General features: G+C 38.9%; 1 protein-coding gene across 8 annotated transcripts in view; it reads right to left on the bottom strand.

Moving 5' to 3' along the window:
- The window catches only part of PLCXD3 (phosphatidylinositol specific phospholipase C X domain containing 3), a 184,884-nt gene that overhangs the window by 75,437 nt on the left and 84,171 nt on the right, over positions 1-25,276 (bottom strand). For 7 of the 8 annotated variants that reach the window (XR_007410367.1, XR_007410366.1, XR_007410368.1 and 4 more), the window contains exon 2: positions 3,134-3,842. Coding sequence is in view for 4 of the 8 variants with exons in the window: in XM_025436446.3 (XP_025292231.1) it covers positions 3,134-3,842 (709 nt within the window). In the remaining 4 variants the exon portion in view is untranslated. Of the gene's footprint in view, positions 1-3,133; positions 3,843-10,046; positions 10,233-25,276 lie in introns of all 8 variants that reach the window. The other variant, XR_007410369.1, reaches the window with a different exon arrangement.

Raw genomic sequence — 25,276 nt, 5'->3', positions numbered from 1 at the left:
TCAGATATATTTGCAAATCATTTGCAAGTAATTTGCATAATCCTAGAGAGAAAAAAAGTGTTGATTCTACCTATTGTGTCTTCAACTTTTTAAATTTTTTCCTCCCACCCCTGTGCCCCCTCAACTTCTCTTTCTCTTTTCAATGACACAATTCTATTATTCCAGATAAGTAAGTCAGAAGCAAGTAAAAAGTTCTGAATTAGAGCAGATGACTGAGGACACTTTTTCAAAATGAATTCCATTGGGCTGTTAATAAGTGGTATCTGAAAAAAAAAATTAAGTGCTTGTACAATATTGCATTCGTTCAATTTAAATAGGATTCTTCACTAAAATGCTTGTTAGTGCCTTTTGTATGCTAAAGATTGTGAATCTTTTGAGAGTTGTGTAGATATATAATTTTCAGCACTATCTGATTTGATCTTTTACTCACAAATGCTACTTTACTAATACTGTACTATATAGCATAAGTAACCAAAAAGCAGTTCAGCTTAAAATGTGCAAAGACCTAGCTGCTTCAAATGCCTTAAGAGAGAAAAATGAAAGTCATCTATTCCTCGAGTAGATTTTTCTTCTCAACTACCCAAAGGCTATTCCCTACACAGGTAAAATCTGGGTATGGCTCTTGGCCAATCCAAAGCAGGAATATTATATGGAAAAGTGTTTTTCCTAAATATAGAACTAGGCAACAGAAGGTAGAGCTGGAAGGCTATGGGAAGGCTCCTTTAATGCCCAATGTGTAAAATTTAGAAATGGAAGCTTCCTTCATTAAAGATGTAGTGAGAATAAAGAATATTTGGATTGGCTGATTCTCAGACCCCTCCTGTCTCTTCCCCACTTCTATGGGTTCTCAGGGATTCCTCAAAATCTGAGGCCTTTGTGGGGTATGGTGGAGAACACACATTTTTATGTATATATACTATAACTCCCTCATTTTTAAGGGTGTAAGAGAGGTGATAAGTTATTTACCAAAACAATGACCTTTTGTAGAATGTGGTCCTATTAAATAGAAAGCCTTCTAGGTCTGATGAATACTTTGATGGGACTAACTGAGCCTTAGGGCCAGAAGAGAGGTAAATAATTTAGCATAATAATCTAAAGGAGAATATGGAATCTCCAAGACAATGTGGGGGTAGGGTAAGAAAAGAGATGAAAAAAAATACCAGAAGAAGGAGGTGGAAGAGACGTTTCAGCCAGGAGACTTGAGGATGGGGTTAAAATGATATAGATGTCATTGTGGTAAGATATCCCAGGCCAGAATATTTGTACTTACAGACAATTCTAAAAATCAATTTTAAATTATCAGTATCATTTTAACTCTGTATGGAGGAACCCTTCAACTCCAATGGCGTGTGGCTTTCACTGCCAGAAAATGACAATAACTGCTACTTGAGTTGGCTTATATTCCCAATGACCAGTTGGACACATCTACTGGATCCATAGACCTGACTATAGCTTCCCCACCTTCTAAGTCCCTGTGCCTTTGTTTCCTGATTCCACAAATGTCTGCATCACTCATTCTACTTCTCAAGAGGAAACTTTATCTCCAACTCTTTTCTCCATTCAGACCACAGAGGTAAATTGTTATCAAACAATCCTAATTTTTGCCGTGGCATACCATTCCCTTCTGTGTTTTCTCCCTTCCTCTGGTTTGCATTACTGTGCCAAAACCATTCCAAGCACCTCTTCATTGTCCCTTCTCTCCAATCCTCTGCCTCCATGCTACACCATGTATCTATCTGGTCAAGCTCCTATGCCACTAGTTCCCCACAAGATGAAATCCTTTCTTTAGCCTGGCTAAAGGCTTTCTTGCAAATCTGTTCCTGTCTCACTGCAAACCTATCTCCTGCCATTCCGTACTCTACATGCTGTGCTATGAAGCCATCCATACCAATTCATCTCATCTTTTCTCATCTTCTGGTCTTTCCCTACAATGACCTTGAGCAAAACATGTGTGCTCTATCTCCTTACCATAATTAAAAATATCAATTAAAGTTAAAGATAAACATATGATAAGAGTTACATTTTCTCTTCAGACAATATTTGCATTGTTTAATACTTTAACTCAAAAGAATAAATAATGCATACAATTCTAGACATTGTATCACACTCATGGGAAAGAGCTCAAATTATATACCTCACAAGTAATCACCACTCCAACATATATGGCTGGGTTTGACACATGGAATACCCACACTCTGGAGGGTGATTCTTACTTATGGCATAGTGTAAGGAATAGAACATAGCTTGAGAAGAATGGAATTTGGGTCTTTGTGTCCTTGTTCATAGTCCAACTGGCCTTAAGCAAAACATTTCACTTCTCTGAACCTCAATTTTTATTTGTAAGACAATATCTACTTCCCAGGGTTGTGCAGATCAAATAGAATTAGGTAAAAAATACATATATTCTCTATTGCGAACAATAGAGAGAAGGCTTTGTAATCTATAAAGCGCTATGCAAATGTGTAAAAGAGTGCTATGAAAAGATATCTGAAAAAAAAAATAAAACAAAACAAAGATACAAAAAAAAAAGAAAAAAGAAAAAATATCTGGACATGGAGTCAAAACACATGGTTCTATATGTTGATCTGTGTTCTAGGAAAAAAGTTGAAGTCTTAATCCCTTGTACCCATAACTGTGGCCCATTTGGAAGTAGGGTGCTTGCAGACATAATTAAGTTAAGATGATATCATTAGGGTGGTCCCTAATCCAATATGACTGGTGTCTTTATAAGAAGAGAAAACAAAGACACATGGGGAGAACACCATGTGAAGATGGAGGCAGAGACTGGAATGATGCATCTACAAGCCAAGGAATACCCAGGATTGTCAACTGTCACCAGAGTTAGTGGGGAGCCATGGAAAAGATTCTCCCTCAAAACCATCAGAAGGAGGTGACCTTGCTGACACCTTGATTTCAGACTTCTAGCCTCTGGAGCTGGGAGACAGTAAGTTTCTTCTGTTTTAAGGCACCCAGTTTGTGGTATGCTGTGTGCAGCCCGAGGAAACTAATATACATAAGTATAAAGTTTAGGTCTATCAGTTAATGGCTCTATGGATTCGTGTGAAATTCCTTAAGCTTTTTCTCTGATATCTTTTTTTTTTTTTTTTTTCTCTGATATCTTAAGGACACTTACCTTTCTGTGATAGTTTCTCTGAGGCCACTGGCCACTCCTTTGACCACAGTGCTAGCTTTGGGGGTCAGCACCACCTGAGATATAAAAAACGAACCCTTCTTTCTTCTCTCAGTGATGGATGCCTGAAGAAACTGGATCAGTTTTTCTGGGTCTGTGGTGTTGGCCCAGGGTGCTGGCATCATCTGCCCAGGCCAGAGAAAGGGCACTTCCAAAGCCACTGGACTATGGTAGAAGACTAGCACTTGATAGTCTTTCTCCCACAGGTACGTTAGGCTAACTTCCTGGGCAAAAATTGCTGGGCACATCTTGTTTCCATAGATGTCTTTCAGCATTTGGACCAGTTTTTCATGGTGATATTTCTGCATCCCATAAAAATGGTTGAAGTCCAAGAATACTACCTCCTTATGGTGATCTGTGAGGAATGCATTAATCTCCTCAAGGCCTTCATTGACTTTGGCACTGAACAAACCATGAGCAAAGTAGAGTTCATTGTCAGGGTCTCTGGGCTTGGTGGAAATTCGAAGATCAAAATAACGGATCCCAGCTCCTAGCTGACCAGTAAAGTTCATTGTTTGAGTGGCTAACCATTTCCGCATCAGCTTTTTGGCTACAGTTCCAAACACAGAGACAAAATTCTGGACGGTTTCTGGCTGTTCAGGTCCTACGGGTGAGGCTTCATCAATGTAGAAGCTGAAGGAATCATGAGATCCTAGAAAAATAACAAGGCACAATGCGGTTACAATTCAGTCCTTTGCTCTTCCCAATTTCTTTCCTCCTTACAATGTCCATATCTCTCCCTCAAATGAACAAAAGAAAATGATAAGCAACATTTACTTAGTTCAATCTTGTGTCTTAGGTAGGTCCTTACTATAGCCTAAATAGTACACATGGCTTTCAACAGATCAAACTGATAATGAAATGATTTTAAAAATCCCTTCTGATCTATATTATAAAAAAAAAGATCATATTTTACTTCTGTAAACAAAGAACTTAATGCATGCATTAGCATTGGCTTTCCATGTAGGTGGCATAAATGACTGTCCATAAAGTGGAATTCACTGGTTCCCAAGTACTTTGTCTATGATCTTGCTCTTTCCTTTCACTGTGAGTTGATTTTACCAGTAGAGAGCTTGTTTCAATGAATAAAGGAGACTTTTTCAAGGGCAGATGATCAGCATATGAACTGGTACTTCATATACTTTGGAAAGCACAAGAGATCCCTATAGAGGAAGGGAGAAATAAATAAGAGGACAGTACAATGTTGATATATTTAACATCATTCCTGATGCCGTGTTTGAGCAACTATGAAGGTAGATGAGGTCAAGTACTTTTCAAATATTGAATAAACAATTTTTCTTACAAGTTAACAAAACTAACAGCATTTAAAAATTAACTAATAGACTATTTTCTTCACAAATATTTCCTCTCAACAGTGAAAGCTCTCTTTGGAGATGGCTTCCAAATTTGAAAGAATTTCTTTCTAGGAAGAACAAGGGCAACCTATTTAATTATGGTTATTATTATTATTATTATTAGTCTGTTAAAAATATCAGAACTCCAGAAATGTGGCAATGAACATGTGCATGATTTGCCTGTAAGTATAGAGGGCCATATAAAATATTATTGGACCCAATGAACAAAAATGGTTTCAGTTTTAATTTGATTTTTCAAAGTCTCCTTCAACTCTTGGGCATAACTTACCAAACAGGTAAAATGAAATTAACGTACACTGAATTTTTACACATTACAAAGGGGAGATGTCGTCATTTCCTATCCGTTATTCAGGCTTCCTCAGGCCATGCTGCCCCACTCCTGATTAGTTCTCTCGAAACTAAAAAATACACATCTTGTTCTAGTTCTTATACTCCTCCCAACCAAGACATACAACACTCCCCTTTATGTTTATCACCCATCACCCCAGGGCCTTTGCCTGATAAGCTTTTTGGAGCAAATATTTATCTTTGTCTATATTCCAAAGCTACATCAATCTATCTCTCTCCCTGTACATCTATCTCTGTCAAGCATTAAACAGCCCAGAGGAATCACAGAAGTATGAACTTCAGACACTTCTGTAAGTTGTTAGGGAAAATATTTTGAAAAATACTTTAATACCTTAAAAATGATAACCTTTAAGATTTAGAACAGCTAACTCCTCAGAATTATTGGATTTTTTTTTAAACAATGAAAAGTAACCCCAAAATACAGAAATGCCATGTTTAATTTAATCTGGAACTGTCTGATCTATTTATCTTTAGTACATGGTATGGGAAGAAAATGTCAGCACTTTCTGAATAAGCAGAACTGGCAGTTTGGATCTGGCATTGGCAAATTTTAACAGGGATTTAAGTTGCTGCATATTGATTTATTAGTGGCTGTTCAGCCAATTGCTAATATAAATGAAAAAGCTAAACAAACTGTACTGTGGATCAATATACAGAGAGAATATATTGAAAGAAAGAAAGAAAAAGATGAGTTTAAGAACTATAATCAAATGTTCTAGGATTAGGATAGGTACAAATGAATAAGTAAACCTTCAAAATAAGGGTTAATTAATAAAATTTTTAAAAATAATTTAAAGTTGACTTAAAGGCATGTGAAAAAATATGGGAGGAAAATAATCGGTTACCTCTATAACCTAGTAGAAGACATAATTGAAAGTAAGCAGAAAGGGAATCAAATATGACTAGATTTCTTTTTCCAGAAATGAGTGGTTCTTTACTCTCAATATGAATTTAGTTTCACCATTCTGTCATGTGGCTATCTGGCAAATTAAAAAAAAAAAGAAAAAAGCCTAGGAAAGTTACCAATTTTGAAAAGCCTATAAAATAATATTAGTCTCTAGATTAAATTATTTGTTGACATTTCAGGAAAATATAAGATCAAAATAAGGTAATGTTAAAATAAAAATTAAAAACAGCCGTCAGAAGAAAAAACCATTCATACCCCTACCAATATTTATTCTAAGCTAGATGACTCTGAAGTACATGCACAGCATTTGGTGCAGAATGATGCACCAGATGCAAACATTATTTGGAGAGGAGAATTAAATCATCAATCAATACAAAACACTATCTTTGCATTTGGGGAGAAAAAACATAATCTAATGTTGGCCAAAAAAGGAATATCTTCATGGCTTTGATTTCATTTGGAATAGTACTTCCTCCCCAAACTCAACGTTTTCACTAAGCCATTAAGTTTTCTTTTTTTTTTTTTAAAGATTTATTTATTTATTTATGATAGACAGAGAGAGAGAAGCAGAGACACAGGCAGAGGGAGAAGCAGACTCCATCCCGGGAGCCTGACGTGGGATTCGATCCCGGGCCTCCTCGATCGTGCCCTGGACCAAAGGCAGGTGCTAAACCGCTGCACCACCCAGGGATCCCGCCATTAAGTTTTCTATTGGTTTGAACTTAAAACAAAAACACAACAGTATTTTATGCCCTTTCAATAACAGAGGAAAAGTCTGGCTCTTCCCTGGTTCTTTAAAATCAGAACCCTGTCCCACAAGACTGCTAAGCATATGTCTTTGTTCTTGGCTATATCTTCAACCTTTCTGCCTTATCTGGTCCGATATTTTGCTTCTACATTGGCCCAGTATTCCTGGGCTCACTTCTTATCATTCTCTTATCTACAACCCAAGCTCCTATCTCAAATTTGATACTTAATGTTGCTCCCCTGGTTCTGAGCTTAGACTCACAATTTTGGGTCTGATTTGCCTTCTCTACTCAGAGGAGAGTTGGCTACTCCCATTATGAACCCACATTCAAGTTCATTTGCTCTGGCTCTGAATAAGTGAATGGAACAGAAGAGGTAATTTTTTTCCATTTCTCTGAAACCAGAACTTTTTATTAGTTTCTCCTCAGTCTGCTAAATCATTCCTTCATTGAGGAATGCTTCTTTTTTTTTTTTTTTTTTTTTTTTTTTGAGGAATGCTTCTAAAATAGACTCCAACACTCCCTGCCCTCTGGCATTCATTGCCCCTTCCCACAGTCCTCCAGTATGGGCCTAATCAGGTGACTTGTTTCTAACAAATTAATAACAAAAACATGATGGTATGATACCACTTCTCAGATTAGATTACAAAGACTGTGACTTCCATCTTGCTACTCTCTCCATACTGACATTGATGAAGCAAAATGCCATGTTGGAGAAGCCCATGTGACAAAGAATTGGGAATGGCCTCTAGCCAACAGCAAGCTAGGAAACCAGGCCTTCAACCTAACAGCCCTCAAGGATCTGAATCCTGTCAATGGCTGGTGGGTAAGCTTGGAAGTGCATCCTGACCCAGAAGGATCTTGATTTGTAGCCTTGTAAGGGACCCTGAAGCAAAGAATCCAGTTAAGTCTTGCCTGGATTTCTGACCCATAGAAACTGTGTGTTATTTTAGTTTTTGGATAATTTGTTATACAGCAGCAGTTAATACACGCTATAACAACTTTTGTATTAACAAAGGGATTTGAGGTCTATAGACCCAATTGCCTAATATAAGAATTTGGAATTTACTACGTATGTGGTGAGTGTAGCATAACATACAGTTAAGTCACTATGTTGTACACTTGAAACCAATGTAACATTGTGTGTCAACTATACTTAAAATAAATAAATAAATACTTGAAATTTTAATGCAAATAAATTAAAAATGTTTATGTGCAGGGACATCTGGGTGGCTCAGTCAGTTAAGCATCCAACTTTTGGTTTTGGCTTAGGTCATGGTCTCAGGGTCATGGGATCAAGCCCCATGTCAGGCTCCACACTGAGCATGGAGCCTGCTTGGGATTCTCTCTTTCTCCCTATGCCCCTAACCCTGCTTATGTATGCTTCCTCAAAAAAAAAAAAAAAAAAAGTTTGTGCATCTTTCTGTACTTGAGAATAATGCATCAGGTAAAAGAATGAAAGAAAAAAATTAGTTTAAAGGGTCTTCTTGAATGTACAAACAGAGTTATTCCATTCTGTGTACTGTCGTGGATGATCTTAGATGTCATCTGGCCTAACTAACTAGCATGCAACATCCATTTTATTTACCCAAAAGTATAAGAAATATGTCTGATAATCTAATTTTATGGTCTCTGGTAGCACTGGACTTAGTTTCTCAACCTATTGTGTGATGTGATAGGAAAAATTCTAAGATGGTCTCAAAGCATCCACACCCTGAGTACAGATGCCCTGTATAATTCCTCTCTTCTTGAGTGTGGTGAGTATGATGCGATAGCATTCTCATGATTATGTTCTAGTATACAGAAAGGAATTTTTTTCCCCCAGATGTAATTAAGGTCTCTAATCAGTAGGCTTTGAGTTAACTAAAGAGAAATTATCCTATTCTGAGGGGGACTGACCCAAAAACCCATAAAAGAGACAACAGGCAAAATGCAATGTCATAGAGAGGATTGTATGGTATTTGAAGGGATTAATACTAGAGTAGTATGAATATTCCTTTAAAAAAAAGAAAATTCCTTTAAGGTGAAAACATCTGAACCATAAGGAACCACAAAAAAAGAAACATTCATCTAAATTTAAGCAGAGCTTCTAAAAATACAGGTGCCATTGACTTCACTCCCAGGGAGTTTCTTAATTGGGAAAATACTGACCCTTAGCACCAGGAAGTATAAATTCACCTACTCATTAGATTAAAAAAGCCCAATATAACCTTCCGTGCTCTCCCATGAAGCCCTACCTGCCTCCTTTTGGCTAAATTTAACATACAAGCCTTTTCTTCCTGGTTATTCAGTGAGATACTCATGTCCGAGTGATCCTGCATGTACACTGTGCACACATAGATAAACCTCATTTTTGCTCCCGTTAATCTGTCATCAATTAATTTGCAGACTGCTGATCACAGGACCCAAGCTGGGAGAGGAAAAGTTGTCCTTCCAACTCTGTGGAATAGTGGGCAGATTCAAGGAGCCTAACGACCACAGCCCCACAACTTAAGGAACTAGATCCTGCCAATAAGCAGCAAACTTGCAAGAGGAGCCTCAGCCTCAGATGATGAGATTACAGCCTTGGCCAACACCTTGATTTCAGTCTGGTGTAGTCTGGCCTTCAGATTAAATTGAGTAATGCAGTACATTAAAAGCAGCACGGAAATGGGTGTTGGGAGATGAGCCTCAAACTCAAGCTCAATGACTAATGCACAATTTAATACTGGTGGATCATCAGGTTGTTAATCATTCTGGCTTTGGGTTACCCAATTTGCTCAATTAAAATACTCTGCATACCTACTTCACAGGATTTTTATAAAGAATAAATGAAACCTTGTTCACAAAAGTTCCCTATAAGGACTATAAGCCTTAAATTACTGTTATTTTCTTATGGTGGGATACCTAGCCACAAAATATAGATTCATTTGTGACCAAGAAAACATCACCTAGATTAATACACTTGGGATGGTTGTGTAAGCTCACATGGGAGGGAGGACAAGAAGGGAAATGATTTAAGTTGTAGGATTTAGGTTTGTAAATAGTTTTTGGAAAACAAGATTCTTATCTACCATTTGTCTAAGATTTTAGCCAATATTGAGCAATCAAATTTACCCCATTCTTTGTTGCTCTAAATAGCAACTAAATATTTATATTCTGCTGTGCACTTAGACTAGATACTGACCCTCTTTCATTCAGTATCTTTCCAGTATTATCTATAAAAGTTCTTTGGGATGAACTTCTGGTTGATCTCTTGATTTGGCTACAGTTCCATTTCAAATTCTACAAAACTATGGGTTTAATAAACATCAAAGAGAATGTATTAAATCAATTTCATCTGTGAACCTTCCGAATAAAAGGCCTAGTAGGCCAGGGCTTGCCATGCCCATGCCTGTATGATTCCAATATCTCTATGTTGACCTCGGAATTCAGGTTCTGACTCCATCAAAATCAGAACTGCTCCCTTCCTTGCTCTACAGAGTACTGAGCTTGCTTACCAGTTGACGTGTGGAGTGCCATGCTTCCCTCTTCCTGCCTGTTTCATTCCTGTCTTTTGGCATAGTGCTGAGGTTTTTAAGACTCTTGCTGTCTGGTGGCAGGTTTCTAGCATATTTGATACTTTGATAGCTTTTATGATAATAGGGCCAACACCCCAGAAACAGGGAAGCATAGGTACCCTCCACCTGTGAACCAAAAGAAAATTGATGGATGAGGAACTGAAAGGGTTTTTGAGGCCCTTTTCTAGGGTAGAGATAGGCTGGTGGCACAATTTCTACCTTCCATAGGAAGAGATGCAGCTCTGGAGTGAAGTTTACCCTCTTGTCTTCCCTTTTTGAAATTTCTTTTTTCTTTTTTCTTTTTTTTAAGATTTTATTTGAGAGAAAGAGAAAGAGCAGTCATACACAAGCCGGGGGGTGGGTGCAGAGAGAGAGGAAGAAGCAGACTCCTCACTGAGCCGGGAGCCCAATGCAGGGCTCCATTCCAGGACCCTGAGATCATGACCTGAGCAGAAGGTAGCCGCTTAATCAACTGAGCTACCCAGGAGCCCCTGCTTTATGAAATTCTTAATCCTAGTCTTCTTTTATGACCCACATGTATTCCCTTATCTGTGGTGAAGAATTTTTTTCATTGATGGTGGTCTTCCCTTCTCCTGAATGCAGTCCCCTCTCATCAACTAGGAACTTATTAGATGTCGTTACTAACACTTACCATGTTTTAAATATTTTCTCTTTGTATCTGGCTCTCTGCCTGCAGACCCTCCTCTCTCCACACACACATATATGCACACATGATAAGCAGACTGTAAGCTTCCTAAAAAAAAAAAAAAAAAAAAAAAAACAACCCTATGCCTTATAATTCTGTGTCAACGACTGCACCCGGTTTTATTAATATAAAACTATTTGAAGTCAATGGGTCAAAATTGTTCAAATGGGATATGCTGCAAAGGTGAAATAACTACTTCTAATAATCAGTTTTATAGCTTAGCCCATTTTTCTTTACATCTCGTCTCAAATTTCTCAGGAAATTAGTCTATGCAGCCTGGCTCTCTCTCCCTAACTTCAGTTCCATCTCTCATCCACTGTGATCAGACCATCACTATTGCCACTCATATCAGTCATCTGTGAAATATCATTGATGACCATTACAGAGGACTCATGAGCCATTTCTGTCACCTCATTCCTAAGTCTTCCCACAGAACTCAGCAGGCATTCAGTTAAATTGTTGTAACTCAGCAACAATTCAGTTGTTGGATAAGAGTGAATCCTGCTCAGCCTTTCTGGAACATTTGACACTGCTGTGCTCCCTTCTCGAAATGTTTTCTCCCTTTGGCTTTTGGGATATGGCTCTTCCTGGTTTTCCTACACTCTCTGTGATTGTCCTTCCTCAGTCTTCTTGGTGACCTTTTCTTGTTCTTCCAGCTCCAAAATGAGGGTGTTATCCGAAGCTCTATTCAAGACTTCCGGTGGCACCCTGCTTTTTCCACAGGTAATCTCATCCACTTCTTTAGCCTCATGCCTTTATTAGATGCACCATGAACTGATACCACCTCACCTGACCTGCATTCCACACCCCCTATCTGCCTACCAGGTAACTCAATTTCATCACTCCATGGGAATCTTAAACTTTAAATGTCCTAGATGAACCTTAGCATCTTCCCCTTCTAAACTGCTCCTTTTCATGTGCCCTCTAACACACTTAATTTTCTTCTAATCCTCCTATCTCATCCTTGGGTTCACCTTCCATTCTTACCTGCCTCGGGAGCCTCCCATTTAATCGGTCTTAAGGTCCCACTGTATTGACCTTCAAATCCTCTCTCAAATGTTCTTTCTCCTTTTCTGTTCCAGTGGCCTGGTTTCCTGTTGGTACCACTGCAATAGCTTTCAGGTACTATTCCATTCATCCCAGCTGCCACTTCCCTTCCACACTCCTCAAAGGTTTTATCCTGTGTCAGCCAGTTGAATGGATTTAATCTTAGAGAAAAGATATAATTGATTCCAGCTAAATACACTGGCATTCATCAACAAGTTCCTCTTGCCTTCTGTCCTATTTTAATCAATATGAATTTTGAGTCGGTAACTTATATCTAGTAGCCAACTCTTCTAGGGGAATCATCTGCTCTTATGACTCCCTGCCACCTCTTTGAGACTGAAATCTCATCACTAGATGCTAGAATGGTAACTAGAACCTGGTTATCTGCTGAGTCTGTCTGCCTGTTGGTATTCCTTTAATACCCTTCATTACTGTCTCCAGAGTACTAATTAGCCAGCTCCATTCCCTAAACACAACTAAATCCCTAAACACAAGCTTTTGTGTGGACTCTGGCCTTGAGAGGTTGCAAACCTGGCTGAGGGCATATAGGACTTTCACATCAGCACACGATCCTCTCTGCAGGTAGAAGTGTATTGCCCTGTCCCTGACAGTATTTAAAGTAAACAAAATTCACTCTTGGCCTCTAACTATAATGGAGGAGAAAAAATGTACAGATTATGAAAATAATATTAATTCTCAAGTCATTTTTACTTGGTTTGGAAGTGAATCAATTCTCTCCACTGTAAATGCATGATGCTCAATTGGACAGAAAAAAAAATCCTTTAAAATTAATTAGTTGGTTCTTACCTGACAACCTATAATAAATCTCATTAATTTTTGTTTACCACATTAATTAAACTGATCAGTTATAGGATTTTTTTGGAGACAAGGACCACACCTTGAAGAATAGGAGTCACTCCTTACTCTCAGCACATAATCTTGCCTCAGTCCTCCAGCACATGATCAAGTCTTTTTGGACAATATAAGAGATTTTGCATCATCAGAGATAATGTACAATATGTATCAGAAACCAAAACACCTCTAGAATTGAACAGATAATTAAAAACCACACACTGGTAATATGTACACTTCACTTGACATAATACATGTATAGAAAATAAATTTTCAAATAATAAATCTGACATATCTTGCAGAACACTGAGATGAATCCTTTCATAAAAGAGTGATGAAAATAGTCGTGCTGTGATTTATCTTTGGCTAAATCTGTATCTTTCATATCATGTAATGCCTCCCCCCCGCCCCCCACCAGCACACCTCAGAGACAGTAAGCAGAAGTAAAGGAAGTTGGTTTCCTCACATAAGTCTTTTGATCCAGGATCCCAGATGTGAAATTTGAGAAGCCCCATTACATTGATGCTTCCCAGGGGTACAGAAGCTCAATATTCATCACAATTTCTTTAAAATTGCTGGGCTGTTTCCTTAAACCAATAGATGAGCCAACAGCGAATAGTTTAAGAGCAGCAGTGTTCCAGTCAAGGGGCAGGAAAGACAGCTTGTTCTAATTGCCACCCTTGGTAAAACTATTTTTTTATTTTTTTTTTATTTTTATTTTGGTAAAACTATTAAACCTGCTTTTCATATGAATTTCTTTTTAAGGACTATCAATAGAGCTGCCAGAAAAATAATTAAAAGAGACCCCAAGAAACAGAGAAGTTCGAAATCACTGTCTACGCCAGCTCAGCCGCGCATTCTCCCTTGCACTGCATCTATATGGGTGCTTCTCAACAGCCAGTCACATGAAATCATTCTTCAAGGTTTTGCTGTGAGGGCAGCTTCCAGAAGGGGAAGGTCCTGAGACCAGGAAGGATTTATAAGTTGAATATAAAGATTTAAGAAAAAAAAAAAAAACAGTAGATCAGGAGTATTTGTTGGGTAATTTGAAAGAACAATAGACCCATCTGCTTTCCTAAAGCATGGTACTCAACCAATGGTCATTTTGACCCCAGAGACTTTTTTTTTTTTAAGATTTTTATTTATTTGAGAGAAAGAGAGCACACAAGCAGGGGGAGCTGCAGGCAGAGGGAGAGGGTGAAGCAGACTCCCTACTGAGCAGAGAGCCCGATGTGGGACTCGATCTGAGGACTCAGGGACCATGACCTGAGCTGAAGGCAGATGCTTAACCAACTGAGCCACTCAGGCACCACGACCCTAGAAATATTTGACAACATGTGGAAATACTTTGCATTGCTACAACTGATGGGAGTGGCTACTGGCACCTAATGGGTAGAAGGTCAGGAATGCTTCTGCACATACACCAACTGTTCCCACAACAAAGAATCAACCAGCTCAAAATGTCAGTAGTAACAAAGTTGAGAAATCTACTCCAATGGAAACCATATAGGCAGATAGAGTGATTTCCAGAGGTAGAAACCAACACTGAATTTCTCTGCTTCATCTATACACACATTTCCCCATACCTATAGCTCATCTCTTGCACACTTCTCCTTTTCTCATTCTACTTTGAACTGTCTAAATACATACTGCATCTGAAAACTGTCACACATGAGGCATTGTTTTTGAGTTTCTTTATTTTTATTTTTATTTTTTAATTTTTTTTTAATTTTTATTTATTTATGATAGTCACAGAGAGAGAGAGAGAGGCAGAGACACAGGCAGAGGGAGAAGCAGGCTCCATGCACCGGGAGCCCGATGTGGGACTCGATCCCGGGTCCCCAGGATCGCGCCCTGGGCCAAAGGCAGGCGCCAAACCGCTGCGCCACCCAGGGATCCCCTTGAGTTTTTTTAAAACCCAACAGAATATGTGGCTTTGGCACTTCTACTAATCTCTTGATTTTTGCTTCAAAATTTCTTTCAACTGTTCTGACAAGTTCTCAAGGTAATCAGTAGCTCTTTTAGACTAAAATTAAACCCATGCAGACAGGTACCTTTTATTGTTGATCTCCATCAACACTCCAGAAGTTTCTTCGTGGCATGAGTGTTATGGGGACAAAATTTGTCTAGATTTTATTTGATGTATTAAATAAATCAAGCACCTGCTGTGTGCAAGACAGTATGGAAGTTCTATGTATGGCTGTAAAGAGGTAGGGGTGGGGAGTTGGAGAGATTAAAATAACAGCCCTTACTAATAAGTCAAAGAAGGGAAAGTGGGTTCCCTCTATTTCTCTTTTTTTAGAATTTTTTTTCAATTTTTAATCTAAATTCTAGTTAATACACACTGTAATATTAGTTTCAGGTGTAGAATTTAGTGATTCAACATTTACATACAACACCTGGTGCTCATCACAAGTGCCCTCCTTGATCCTCATCACCCATTCATCCCAACCTTTCATCCCCTTCCCCTCTGGTAGCCATAGTTTGTTCTCTATAGTTAAGAGTCTGTTTCTTGGTTTTTCTTTCTTTTATCCCCCATATATTTATTTGTTTTGTTTCTTAAACTCCATATATGAGTAAAATCATATGGTATTTGTCTTTCTCTGATTTATTTCACTTAACATGATACTCTCTACTATGTGGCATACATATATATGCCACATCTTCTTTGTCCTCTATTTTCCTATGCTTCATCTTCTGCTTTGCCAGGCCAAGCTTTTGGTAGACATTTATTGCTTATTATATGCCATGCATTGGGTCAGGGATATGGAAGTAAAACAGACACGAGATTCATCTGGGTTCTGTCCTTGTGGAGTTCAGATCATAGCTGGCAGAAATAAGCTAGAAAAGCACTATTATAAATACTATAAAGTATGATAAATGCTATGATAAACCATATATGATACCTTTTGATAAAACAGTAGTTCAGTCCTGAGCTCAATGTGATCTTTTAGAATAATTAATAAACAAAGTTAAAGGGTAAAAACGAAACCCCAAATACATGCAATCATTAGGGTTATACTTTTTCAATGTTAAAATGCATAGGGATCACTTAGGTATCTTGTTAAAATCTAATTATGTTGGTCTGGGATGGGGCACGAGCTTCTGCATTTCTAACAAACTTCTAAGGTATTATTGATGTTTCAAGGACCACATTTTGAATAGCGAGGTATTAAGGTAATGCTGGCCTCTTCTTGCTCAACAACTGCCATTATATTGCCTTCTCTCTCCATTTTTCTATGCTTCCCCATTCCCCAGTTCCCTTATCTTCACACACACGCACGTGCGCGCACGCGCGCGCGCGAGCACACACTGATGCATACACTTCTGCTTGTGTGCTTTTGAAGTTTGGGGAGATGTCATAATGCCTGTGTTGTGGGTTATTGATTGAATACTTTCCTGTGTCATGAAGAAGAAAATATGAACTAATCTTCTTTTTATTTATTAATAAAACATTTATCAATAATTTTTATAATAAAACAGAACATAAAGACTCCTAATTCTGGGAAACAAACTAGGGGTGGTGGAAGGGGAGAAGGGTGGGAGGTGGGGGTGAATGGGTGACGGGCACTGAGGGGGGCACTTGACGGGATGAGCACTGGGTGTTATTCTGTATATTGGCAAATTGAACACCAATAAAAAATAAATTTATTAGTAAAAAAATAATAAAACATGTATTTCAATAAATGGAGGTCATTTGCTTAGTAGTACTCATATGAACACTGAAAATCAATCTGCATATCTTACTCAATAATCAAACACAAGTTCCTGGCCATAAGAAAAAGGTGGGAGCAGATCTGGGCATAAGTAAGTCTCATTCCTCTTATCCCTGAGGCCACCAAGCTGCAATTTCTTCAAATGTTTGTATTTCCAGATTTATAATGGCCACTCTACCAGAGGCTGTGATTCAGGGAAAAAGACGAATCAAGGATGACTGAATAAGAAAGATGGGAGGTGATGTCAAAGAAAGAAATGTGGCAAACATTAGGAAGAAAAATGGTATATTTGTCAATAGTGTTGGCCTTGTGTTTCTTAGCAGTCTAGAGGGGAACTCAAAAGGGACATATGTGTTGGCAAATAATCTAGGAAAGAGCCAGAAAAAAAATCATGCCCCTTTTGGCAATCTGCTCTGCCTTGACTCCTAAAGGGCCTGGACAGCTCAAGAGGGACCATTCTGGACCTGAGAGAGACACATTTTATCTAAGAGGCAACAAGAAAATCTGTTTTGCACAGCACACCGTATGGCTCTTTCCCCATTCACTGCCCCTGAAGATGTTCCATGAAGTCAAAGGAAACTGGACTCCTGGGAATCTTTAGTAGTATGTAGCCCAGGGTCCCATGGTCACAAAGGTGGGTCACTCTTCCTCTGCTGACTGGACTCCAGGGACACTAGGATCATTGCTGCTTATTGAATACCAACTTCCTGCTTATTGAATACCTTTCCAGCTTAGCCCTTGTGCTCACTATTCCCACTGCTTGCAGTGCTCTGCCCCTAGTTGTATTTAGGGCTGGCACTTTTTTGTTCAAGTCTCAGCTCAACTGCCATCTTTTTAAGTAAACCTTCCTGCATCTAAAGTGTGTAACTCATCCAACCCTGCCCTGCTGCCTGTCAGTCTCTATCACATGATCAACTTTTATTTTCTTCATAGTATTTATCACTAGCTGCAAGTTTCACTTCATTTAATTGCTTATTTCCTTATTGTCTATCTCCCCTCACTAAAATTTAATTCTATGAGAATCAGAATCTAATCTGTCTTGCTCACTACTATATCCCCATTAAAAGGCACAGCAACTGACACACAACTGTGTGGCTCAGTTGGTTGGGCATCTGCCTTTGGCTCGGATCATGATCACCAGGTCCTGGGATCCAGCCCCAAATCTGGGCTCCCTGCTCGGCAAGGAGTTTGCTTCTCTCTCTCTCTCTCTCTCTCTCTGTCCCTTCCCCACCTCGTGCTCTCTCTCAAATAAATAAAATCTTTTAAAAAAGAGATATTCAATAAATATTTGTTGTATGAAATAATATCTCTCCATCTCTCTAAACCTCGATATCCTAATCTGTACATAGGACTGATAATGCTATCTGCAAATGAAGTTTATAAATTAAATGATAAACACTAAACATTGATCACAGAAAATAATAAATGTTAGCTTTTATTATTAATATTAGCTATTATTTCTGCATTGTTAATTCTGAGCACTAATGGCTTAGCACACCGTAGATCCTCACCAAACGTAGGTGGAAAAAAATGAATCAATGAGAATTGAACCAAAAAGTTATAAACATTACAGCTGTCATAAGTTCTTAGAACTACTCCTTGAAAATATTGCCACAACATCTAGGGATGCTAGAGATAGATAAGTGTGTTTTAAAGTCCTCTCTCTTTTTGATTCCCTGGACCATAAGTTTCCTTTCCTGTACTAGATGCAGCATTGCCAAGACCTGTCTTCACTGGAAGGCTCTGCTCCTTATGTACACACCATTCCAGATTCTTACCACAAGTGTAAGTCCTCCCCCTGATATCCAGAGCTTTCAGCTTTCCCTCAACCCAGACCATCTGTAGGGCAGCTTATTCCATGACCATCTCTTCCCCCAGGAGTTTTATCCTTGGGACAGTACCTAAAACTGAAGGAGAAGCTAAGGAAATTCAGTCACACTCTGGTAACATGCATCAAAAAGGCAAAGAAGTAGGTAAGGGAGAGGTGGTTGCCAGACCTCAATCCAGTATGGCCCACTCCTCTCTAGGAGCTAGTTGGTTATGATGCTGATGTGTTTCTAATGCTACCTCCCCCTTTGGTTTCTTCACTATCCTGGCAGATTCCAGAGTTTGGGACAGCCCTGAATATCTATAAGCACTGGAACAGCTCTGGTCACCTGGGCAGACAGAATGAATGGCCTGGGGAAAGGGAGGGGACAGATTATGTAAAACTGAATCCCTATCACTAACACCAACTGTTCTGAATGAAAAGAATCTCTATTGTGTTTTCCCTCTAAGAAGAAAACAAATATGAAACATGGCAAATAAACAGTCCAATTATTATATTCTCTTGGATTTGAGAGCCAGAAGGCCTCTGAAGCCTATTTGGCTTTGTTCTTGCATATCTGGCACTATTGGTTTTCCTTTTATGAATAATGAAAATCTGAAATAACATAACATTACCCTTAATCATGTTTGTGCTACAGAGAGAACATCTCCTTGATATTTAAGCCTTTGATTCTATGATGCCCTCACAAAACACCACTTTTTGTCAACAGCTGAATCCTTTCTTATTTAAGAAGTGTTTGAGGTATGAGAGTTTTTATTCCTTTGGTCCTTCCTCTAAACTCCCTTTCCCTTCCTCCAGCCTTGGGATTTGAAATCTGGGTATGTAGAGAACAGCATATCTCCTCCTGCTTTCCAAACTCATGACAGAGCTAAGGTAATAAGTGGTGTCTTGTAGATCTTGTACACATACAGGGACTGGTTGCTAAAAACTAGTGTGACATGCTATTTTGTCTCATAAATCCAAGAACACACATACATACTACACCCAATACAAATATTCCCAAATCACTTCACCCCCACTTCCTCTTCTATACCCCAGCATACATACAGTGTTGCTACTGGCTACAAAGCAAATGCGACAACATTGATAATTTAAAAATATAGAAGATGCAAAATTATCCTACCTTAAGGGAGCTACCCTAGAGAAAACCATTCATTTACCCATATATCCTTTTAGTATGCATCCATACACTTCCATAGTTTACATAGTTGGATCAGTGTGTACCAAACACATTAGGTTGTATCATCAAAGTTTTTCCATAGTCTTTTTCCATCGCTATGGCATAGTCTTCACGCGTTGTTTAAATGATTGCATAATATTGCATGTGCTAACATATATTTAGTAATTCCTTTATTGTTAGCATGCATTACTGAATTTACTCTCATATAAATTATATGGAAAGGAACCTCCTCCTATTTTTTTTAGATTTATTTTATGTGTTCATAAGAGACACAGAGAGAGGCAGAGACATAGGCAGAGGGAGAAGCAGGCTTCCTGCGGGGAGCCTAATGTGGGACTTGATCCCAGAGCCCCGGGATCATGACCTGAGCTGAAGGCAGACATTCAACCACTGAACCACCCAGGTGCCCCTATTTTTTTTTTTTTTTTTTTTTAACAATAAGTTCTCAGAAAGTCAGTAGTCTCTTTTTTTTTTGGTGACTTCACACACTCTCTCCTCGTCCTCCTCTACTTTATTCTTCCTGTCTCCTCTTGAGGTTTTGTCACTATTATAAGAGAAGTAAAGGACACTAAAAGCTGACTGTGGCAGTCATGGGAGCTGTGAGTGGGGAAAGTTACAGCTCCTCTGCCACTTGCTCCTGCCACACGCTTCTTCTGATCTCATACCTTTCTCCATTTGTTCCCCTGCAAGACACACATTTCTTGTTTCAGTCTCAATGCCTCATATCTCTATTCTTTCATTTATCTTCTTTCTGCTAGTCCTTACTTCCTATGTCTAGTTACTCAAGGCCCTACCTCAAGGCTTCTGGACTTGGACATGTACTCTGTAGAGCACACACAAAAATAAGTGAATCTCAACCAATTGTTTTACTTCTTAAGGAAAAAAAAATTTTTTTAAACCCTTCTTATTGTACCAGACCATTTGTGTCATCTTCAGGTAGGAACTGTTCAGACTGGATTTAAATTGTGGTCAAATGTGCATTCCATGTTCTTACTCACTTTTGGTCTCCTCAGGAAAAAAAAAGACTTAACAATAGATGGAATGATCCCACACCAACCAGTCATTTCTAATGATCCCAGGCTCAGATGAGAACAAAAGAAACGTAATCATAATAAACCCTGCCATTTATTGTATTACACTTGTTAAATGTTTAATTTGGGAGTTAACAGTCAACCACACAGGATTGCAAATAATTAAAAAACAACTCCCTAGTTAAAAGTTATTTATTTTTGTACAAGCCAAGCAAATACTTTGCAACTGAATGAGCCCAATATTAGATCATGAAAGTCACAAATTTTCTGGAACATACAGAAGGGATTGCTGTGAGCTGGCTCCATCTTAGTGTCAGGACAAGCAAAACAAGAGAAACCATGAGGGTTGTTTTGTTTTCACATTGAACTTGAGTCATTCAAATCAGATGAGTAAATACATATTGAATACCTGCAATATGAAAGAAAGGTGCTAAGCACCATATCTAAAAATAAATCAGACTATTTCTGCCTCTAATGAATTCAAATAAATGGTTTTTAAAACAAAGGTCCCTGCCTTTAAGGAATTTTAAGTGAGAGGTTCTACAGAATACTGCTGAAGAGACTATTATTTTACTTTATATTATTCATTTCTAATAGTGTATTTGAATTTGGCTAAGCCAAATTAGCTTCTTGGCTATGAAAGTTTTTCTAGTTTCATAATTAGGTTAGGCAATGGTCATCTTGCCTATGAAATGGGAGAAGGGTTTTCAAACTTTCGGTATGAGTGGTCTTTGATTCTCAATAGAGGGTCTCACTTCTCCACCCTGGTGCAGAATGTGGTAAACCAGATATTTTTAACAGTCTTTACTACAAGAGAAATATGTGAAGATATATTTTTAAACCATTTTATTTTTAAAATGTGCTGCTGAACCAGTAAGAAAATAAGGAAAATCTCCAATGATCAAAACAGAAGCAAAAAGCAGAGAGAATCTGATAGGGGGAGCCCGTCCTGAAACTTTGGATGTCATGAAAATATTACTGTTTTAAATTGATAAGGCTTTGGGTTTCTATAGATACACAGCAGAAAGGCCTGGGCCGGAGCAAGTAGTGTTCACATAAAGCTAAAATCTTTTGAGGGTAAAAGTTTATCCCTATAGCTTCAAAGAAAGTGAGGCTTCACTACTCAAAGGGATTTTGGAAAGCATTGTGTCCATCTTGACCTTGGCTAGGGTGGGTGGGTGGAGACGGAGTAGGGATTATCTTTGGTGGGAAAAAAAAAGTAGTATCTAAGTGGGGAGGATATACTGTAGACTTCAAACGTATTGATAATACTTTATTTTTTAACTTATATGATAGATATGATGGTGATTGTTATATTATTCTTACATCAGTGTGTATGTCTTTAATATAGCTGAATCAAAGAAAAAAGTAGCCTATGACAAATCAAATAAAAGAGAATTATTTCTGGATCAAAAAACATTTAAGGTAGAGCTAACAAAAGACAACTGAAATTAGAACTCTAGCCTCTCGACTCCTAATCTGCTTTTTTCTACACTTTTTTGGAAAAAGCATATTTCAATTCAAGAAATCCTAGAAGTTTTAAATTTTGTTGTGGGATGTAATTGAGTAAATCATTTGCAAAAGGCCTCGTCTAAGGTTAATTAATATTGTGTGGGCTCTTTGGAATAGCTCCAAAATAGGCTTTTTGCTTGGTACAGCCTTGAATACAACATCCAAATTGGATCTAGATTAGAAAATCCTCTAACACCTTCTTTGGTGTTGGGGCAGAATTTACTGGCAGATCCATATGTTTCCTTTGGCCAGTCAGCTCCTAGTGACCTTGCCCATTTCCAAATTCTTAGAGTGTTTACTGTGTATCCTAATCACTTGGATACTCTGTTTTATTCTGTACTTCAGAGGTCTATAGATTATCTCCTTAATGAGATCTGAAGCTCCTAAAGAAGAGATTTACTTTTCAGTCCCTACATTACCAAGCAAATTTTGAGCTGGAAGGGATGCTATCTGCTTTAAATTTCTCATATAACATTTGAGGTTAACTAGTTCTGTGAAGGGGCTTGCCCCAAATCACACAATGCATTTGTCAGAATATCAACAGAAAACAGATGGCACAATCCAATTAGGATAATTCAGGGGAAGTTTATATATGATGGGACCATGTAAATGAGGTTTAGAGAAACCACAGACTATAATGTAGTGTCTCAAGGCTAGTAACAGTTGAATACTTTGCTATTACTGCTAGGCAGCAAAGGGTAAGGATGAAGAATACTACAAAAAACTGGTAGAAGAGGGCTCTAAAGGCTCCTTGGGAGGAATCTTTAGTTAAGGAATTCATCCATCTCAAAGCAAGCTCAGAAAGGGATCCAGAGCAATAAATACCCCAGACCCCAACATCACTTTCCTATATCCACTCAAGTTACCTCCATTAGTCAAACAATGAAAACTTGAGAACACAGGAGCTGATTGATGAATTCCATAATAGGAGCCAAGGACAAGTGAATGGGTAGAGAGATCTGAAGGGGAAAAAAACCCAATATGTAGGACATATAGCTTTGGTTGGAATGGAGTTCTCCTAACCCCGAGTCTACTACCAGTTAGAACATAATTCTTCTCATACTGCTCAAAATGCATAATGGCTTTGAGTTTGACCAAATTGAATAAAAACTCTCCCCAAAGAAGGAAGCTCTGTGCACATAAGGTTGAGTCAGAGCCCAGTGAGGGTGGGTCTCAGACCATCTCTTACTTTCAGAATTAGAATCAGATCCAAGAGCTGTACTCAGAAGCAGATGGGAAGCCAGTGTAGTGCCCAGGGCCAAGTGAGTGGAATGTTCCAAACAACCAGATCCATTCAGCATCCCCTTTTGCTAAACAGTGACACAACCCAGCATATGGCAGGCCGGACACTCTGTGAAGCATGGGACCATAGCCAAAGATAGATCTGGTTGGATTTGAAAGAGACATGCTAAATTTCAGAATTTGAGTTAACTCTGTGAGGTGTCTTTCTATGTGAGAAGGGATCTGGCAGGAGGTAAGAGTTCAAGAACCATTGGTGTCCTTTTGCCCACACCTAAGAACACTGCTCCAGTCAGAGGTGGAACTGAACTCTGGAAGACAGGAATAGACTTACACTTATGTGTGGGCTTGAAGGCAGCTCTTCTCAAACTGTGCTACCATAGAGTCCTAGGGAAAACAATTAATCCTACACACGAACAAAAACGTTTTCTAGGACCAATCATCAGGCTGAGAACACTGATAATGCATAGGCATGACAAGAACAATGGTGGGGACATTTCAGGATGATCTAGTAGATGTCTACTAGACCTCTCTCTTTCCTTCTCAAATATGTAGTTAACACTAATGGTGCCCATTAGTCCTTTGTAGATATTCCTCATTGGGCTATTATGATAATTAAATGAAACAATGAAATAGCACTTTGTAAATTGTAGGGCTCTCTACATATGACAATTGTTATTATTACCCACTGTGGACTGCCTAATGGTCCCAGGAAGGAATACTCATTTCTATACTTTAGCATGGCTTCTATCCTGAAAGATGGTTCCATTACTATTGCCTGCATTACAGAGAGTTTCCCCCCTGCGGTTGGATGGCAGTTGATGGAACATGTCTTCTTAGAAGCCCCAGCTGAATTCATGGGTCAGCTTCCTTCTTCCCACCCCAGGAACTAAGAGCTAGAAGCAGATGATAACACTTGGCTTGATACTAAGAAAAGGACTCAGGGTGCTATTTGATCAGACTGTGAGAAAGTACTTCCTTGTCTCTTGTTCTAGCTAGCAAGGCAAGAAGACAGAGCTGGTGATTGAACAATCAACAAGACGGGGGCAATCAGGCCTCTGAAAATCCTTAGAGAAATCCCATGAGAAGAAAAAAAATCCTATAACAGAATAACACATTAATATTAACTACTCTCTGATTGGCAGCTAATTGTTGCAAATGAGTTTACAGACCTTTCCCCTGACAATTAGGAGAGTGCTGCCATTACAAAGCTGTCAAGCCATGGCATAGATCTGTGCTACATAAGCTTGCAATGACTGGACTCCCGTGAGAGGGCCATAGACACCCGGGCGGGGTGGCCAGGGAAACCTGCCTAAAGTGGAGTCAGATCTGATGCACATATCAGACTGGCTGAACAGACCAAGCAGGTTTTTGGAGCGCAGGATATATGGGATAGAGAAGAGAAGATACCCTCAGGTGCGGTTTCATCTCATTACTTGCTAACGGTTTGGAATTATCTATATATTGGTGTTTGGAATTCAAATGATATGTTAAAGTGTCCGAACTTAAGCCCTATCAAATAATCAGACAAAATATATAATTGTGGGACCCCCGGTGGCTCAGTGGTTAAGCGTCTGCCTTAACTGCTCGGGGCGTGATCCCTGGGGTCTAGGGGTAGAGTCCCACATCCGGCTCCCTGCGAGAAGTCTGCTTCTCCCTCTGCCTGTCTCTGCCTTTCTCTCTGTGTCTCTCATGAATAAATAAATAAAATCTTTAAAAAATATAATTGTTCCTTCATTATTAGGGGAAAACATTGTCCAGGATGGCTTGAGATGGTCTTTTCAAATGACAATATAGGTATGACAGTGTGGTGTTCTAGAAGCCAATGCATAAGCATGGCATATGTTTCTAGAACATCCATGTTACCTGAAAAATTTTTAAAGATTTTATCCGTTTTAGAGAGAGAGAGCATGCATGCATGCGAGCAGGGGGAGGGGGTGGGGAAAGAATCTTAAGCTGACTCTGCTCTGAGTGCTGAGCACAGAGTGCAGAACCCAGCACCGGGCTGGATCCCACTACCCTGAGATCATGACCTGAGCTGAAACCAAGAGTTGGGTCC

The sequence above is a fragment of the Canis lupus genome, chromosome 4, assembly GCF_003254725.2.
Source record: "Canis lupus dingo isolate Sandy chromosome 4, ASM325472v2, whole genome shotgun sequence".
Lineage (NCBI taxonomy): Eukaryota > Metazoa > Chordata > Mammalia > Carnivora > Canidae > Canis > Canis lupus.
The sequence above is the reverse complement of the archived record's forward strand: the minus strand, read 5'-3'. Positions and strand labels throughout refer to the sequence as shown.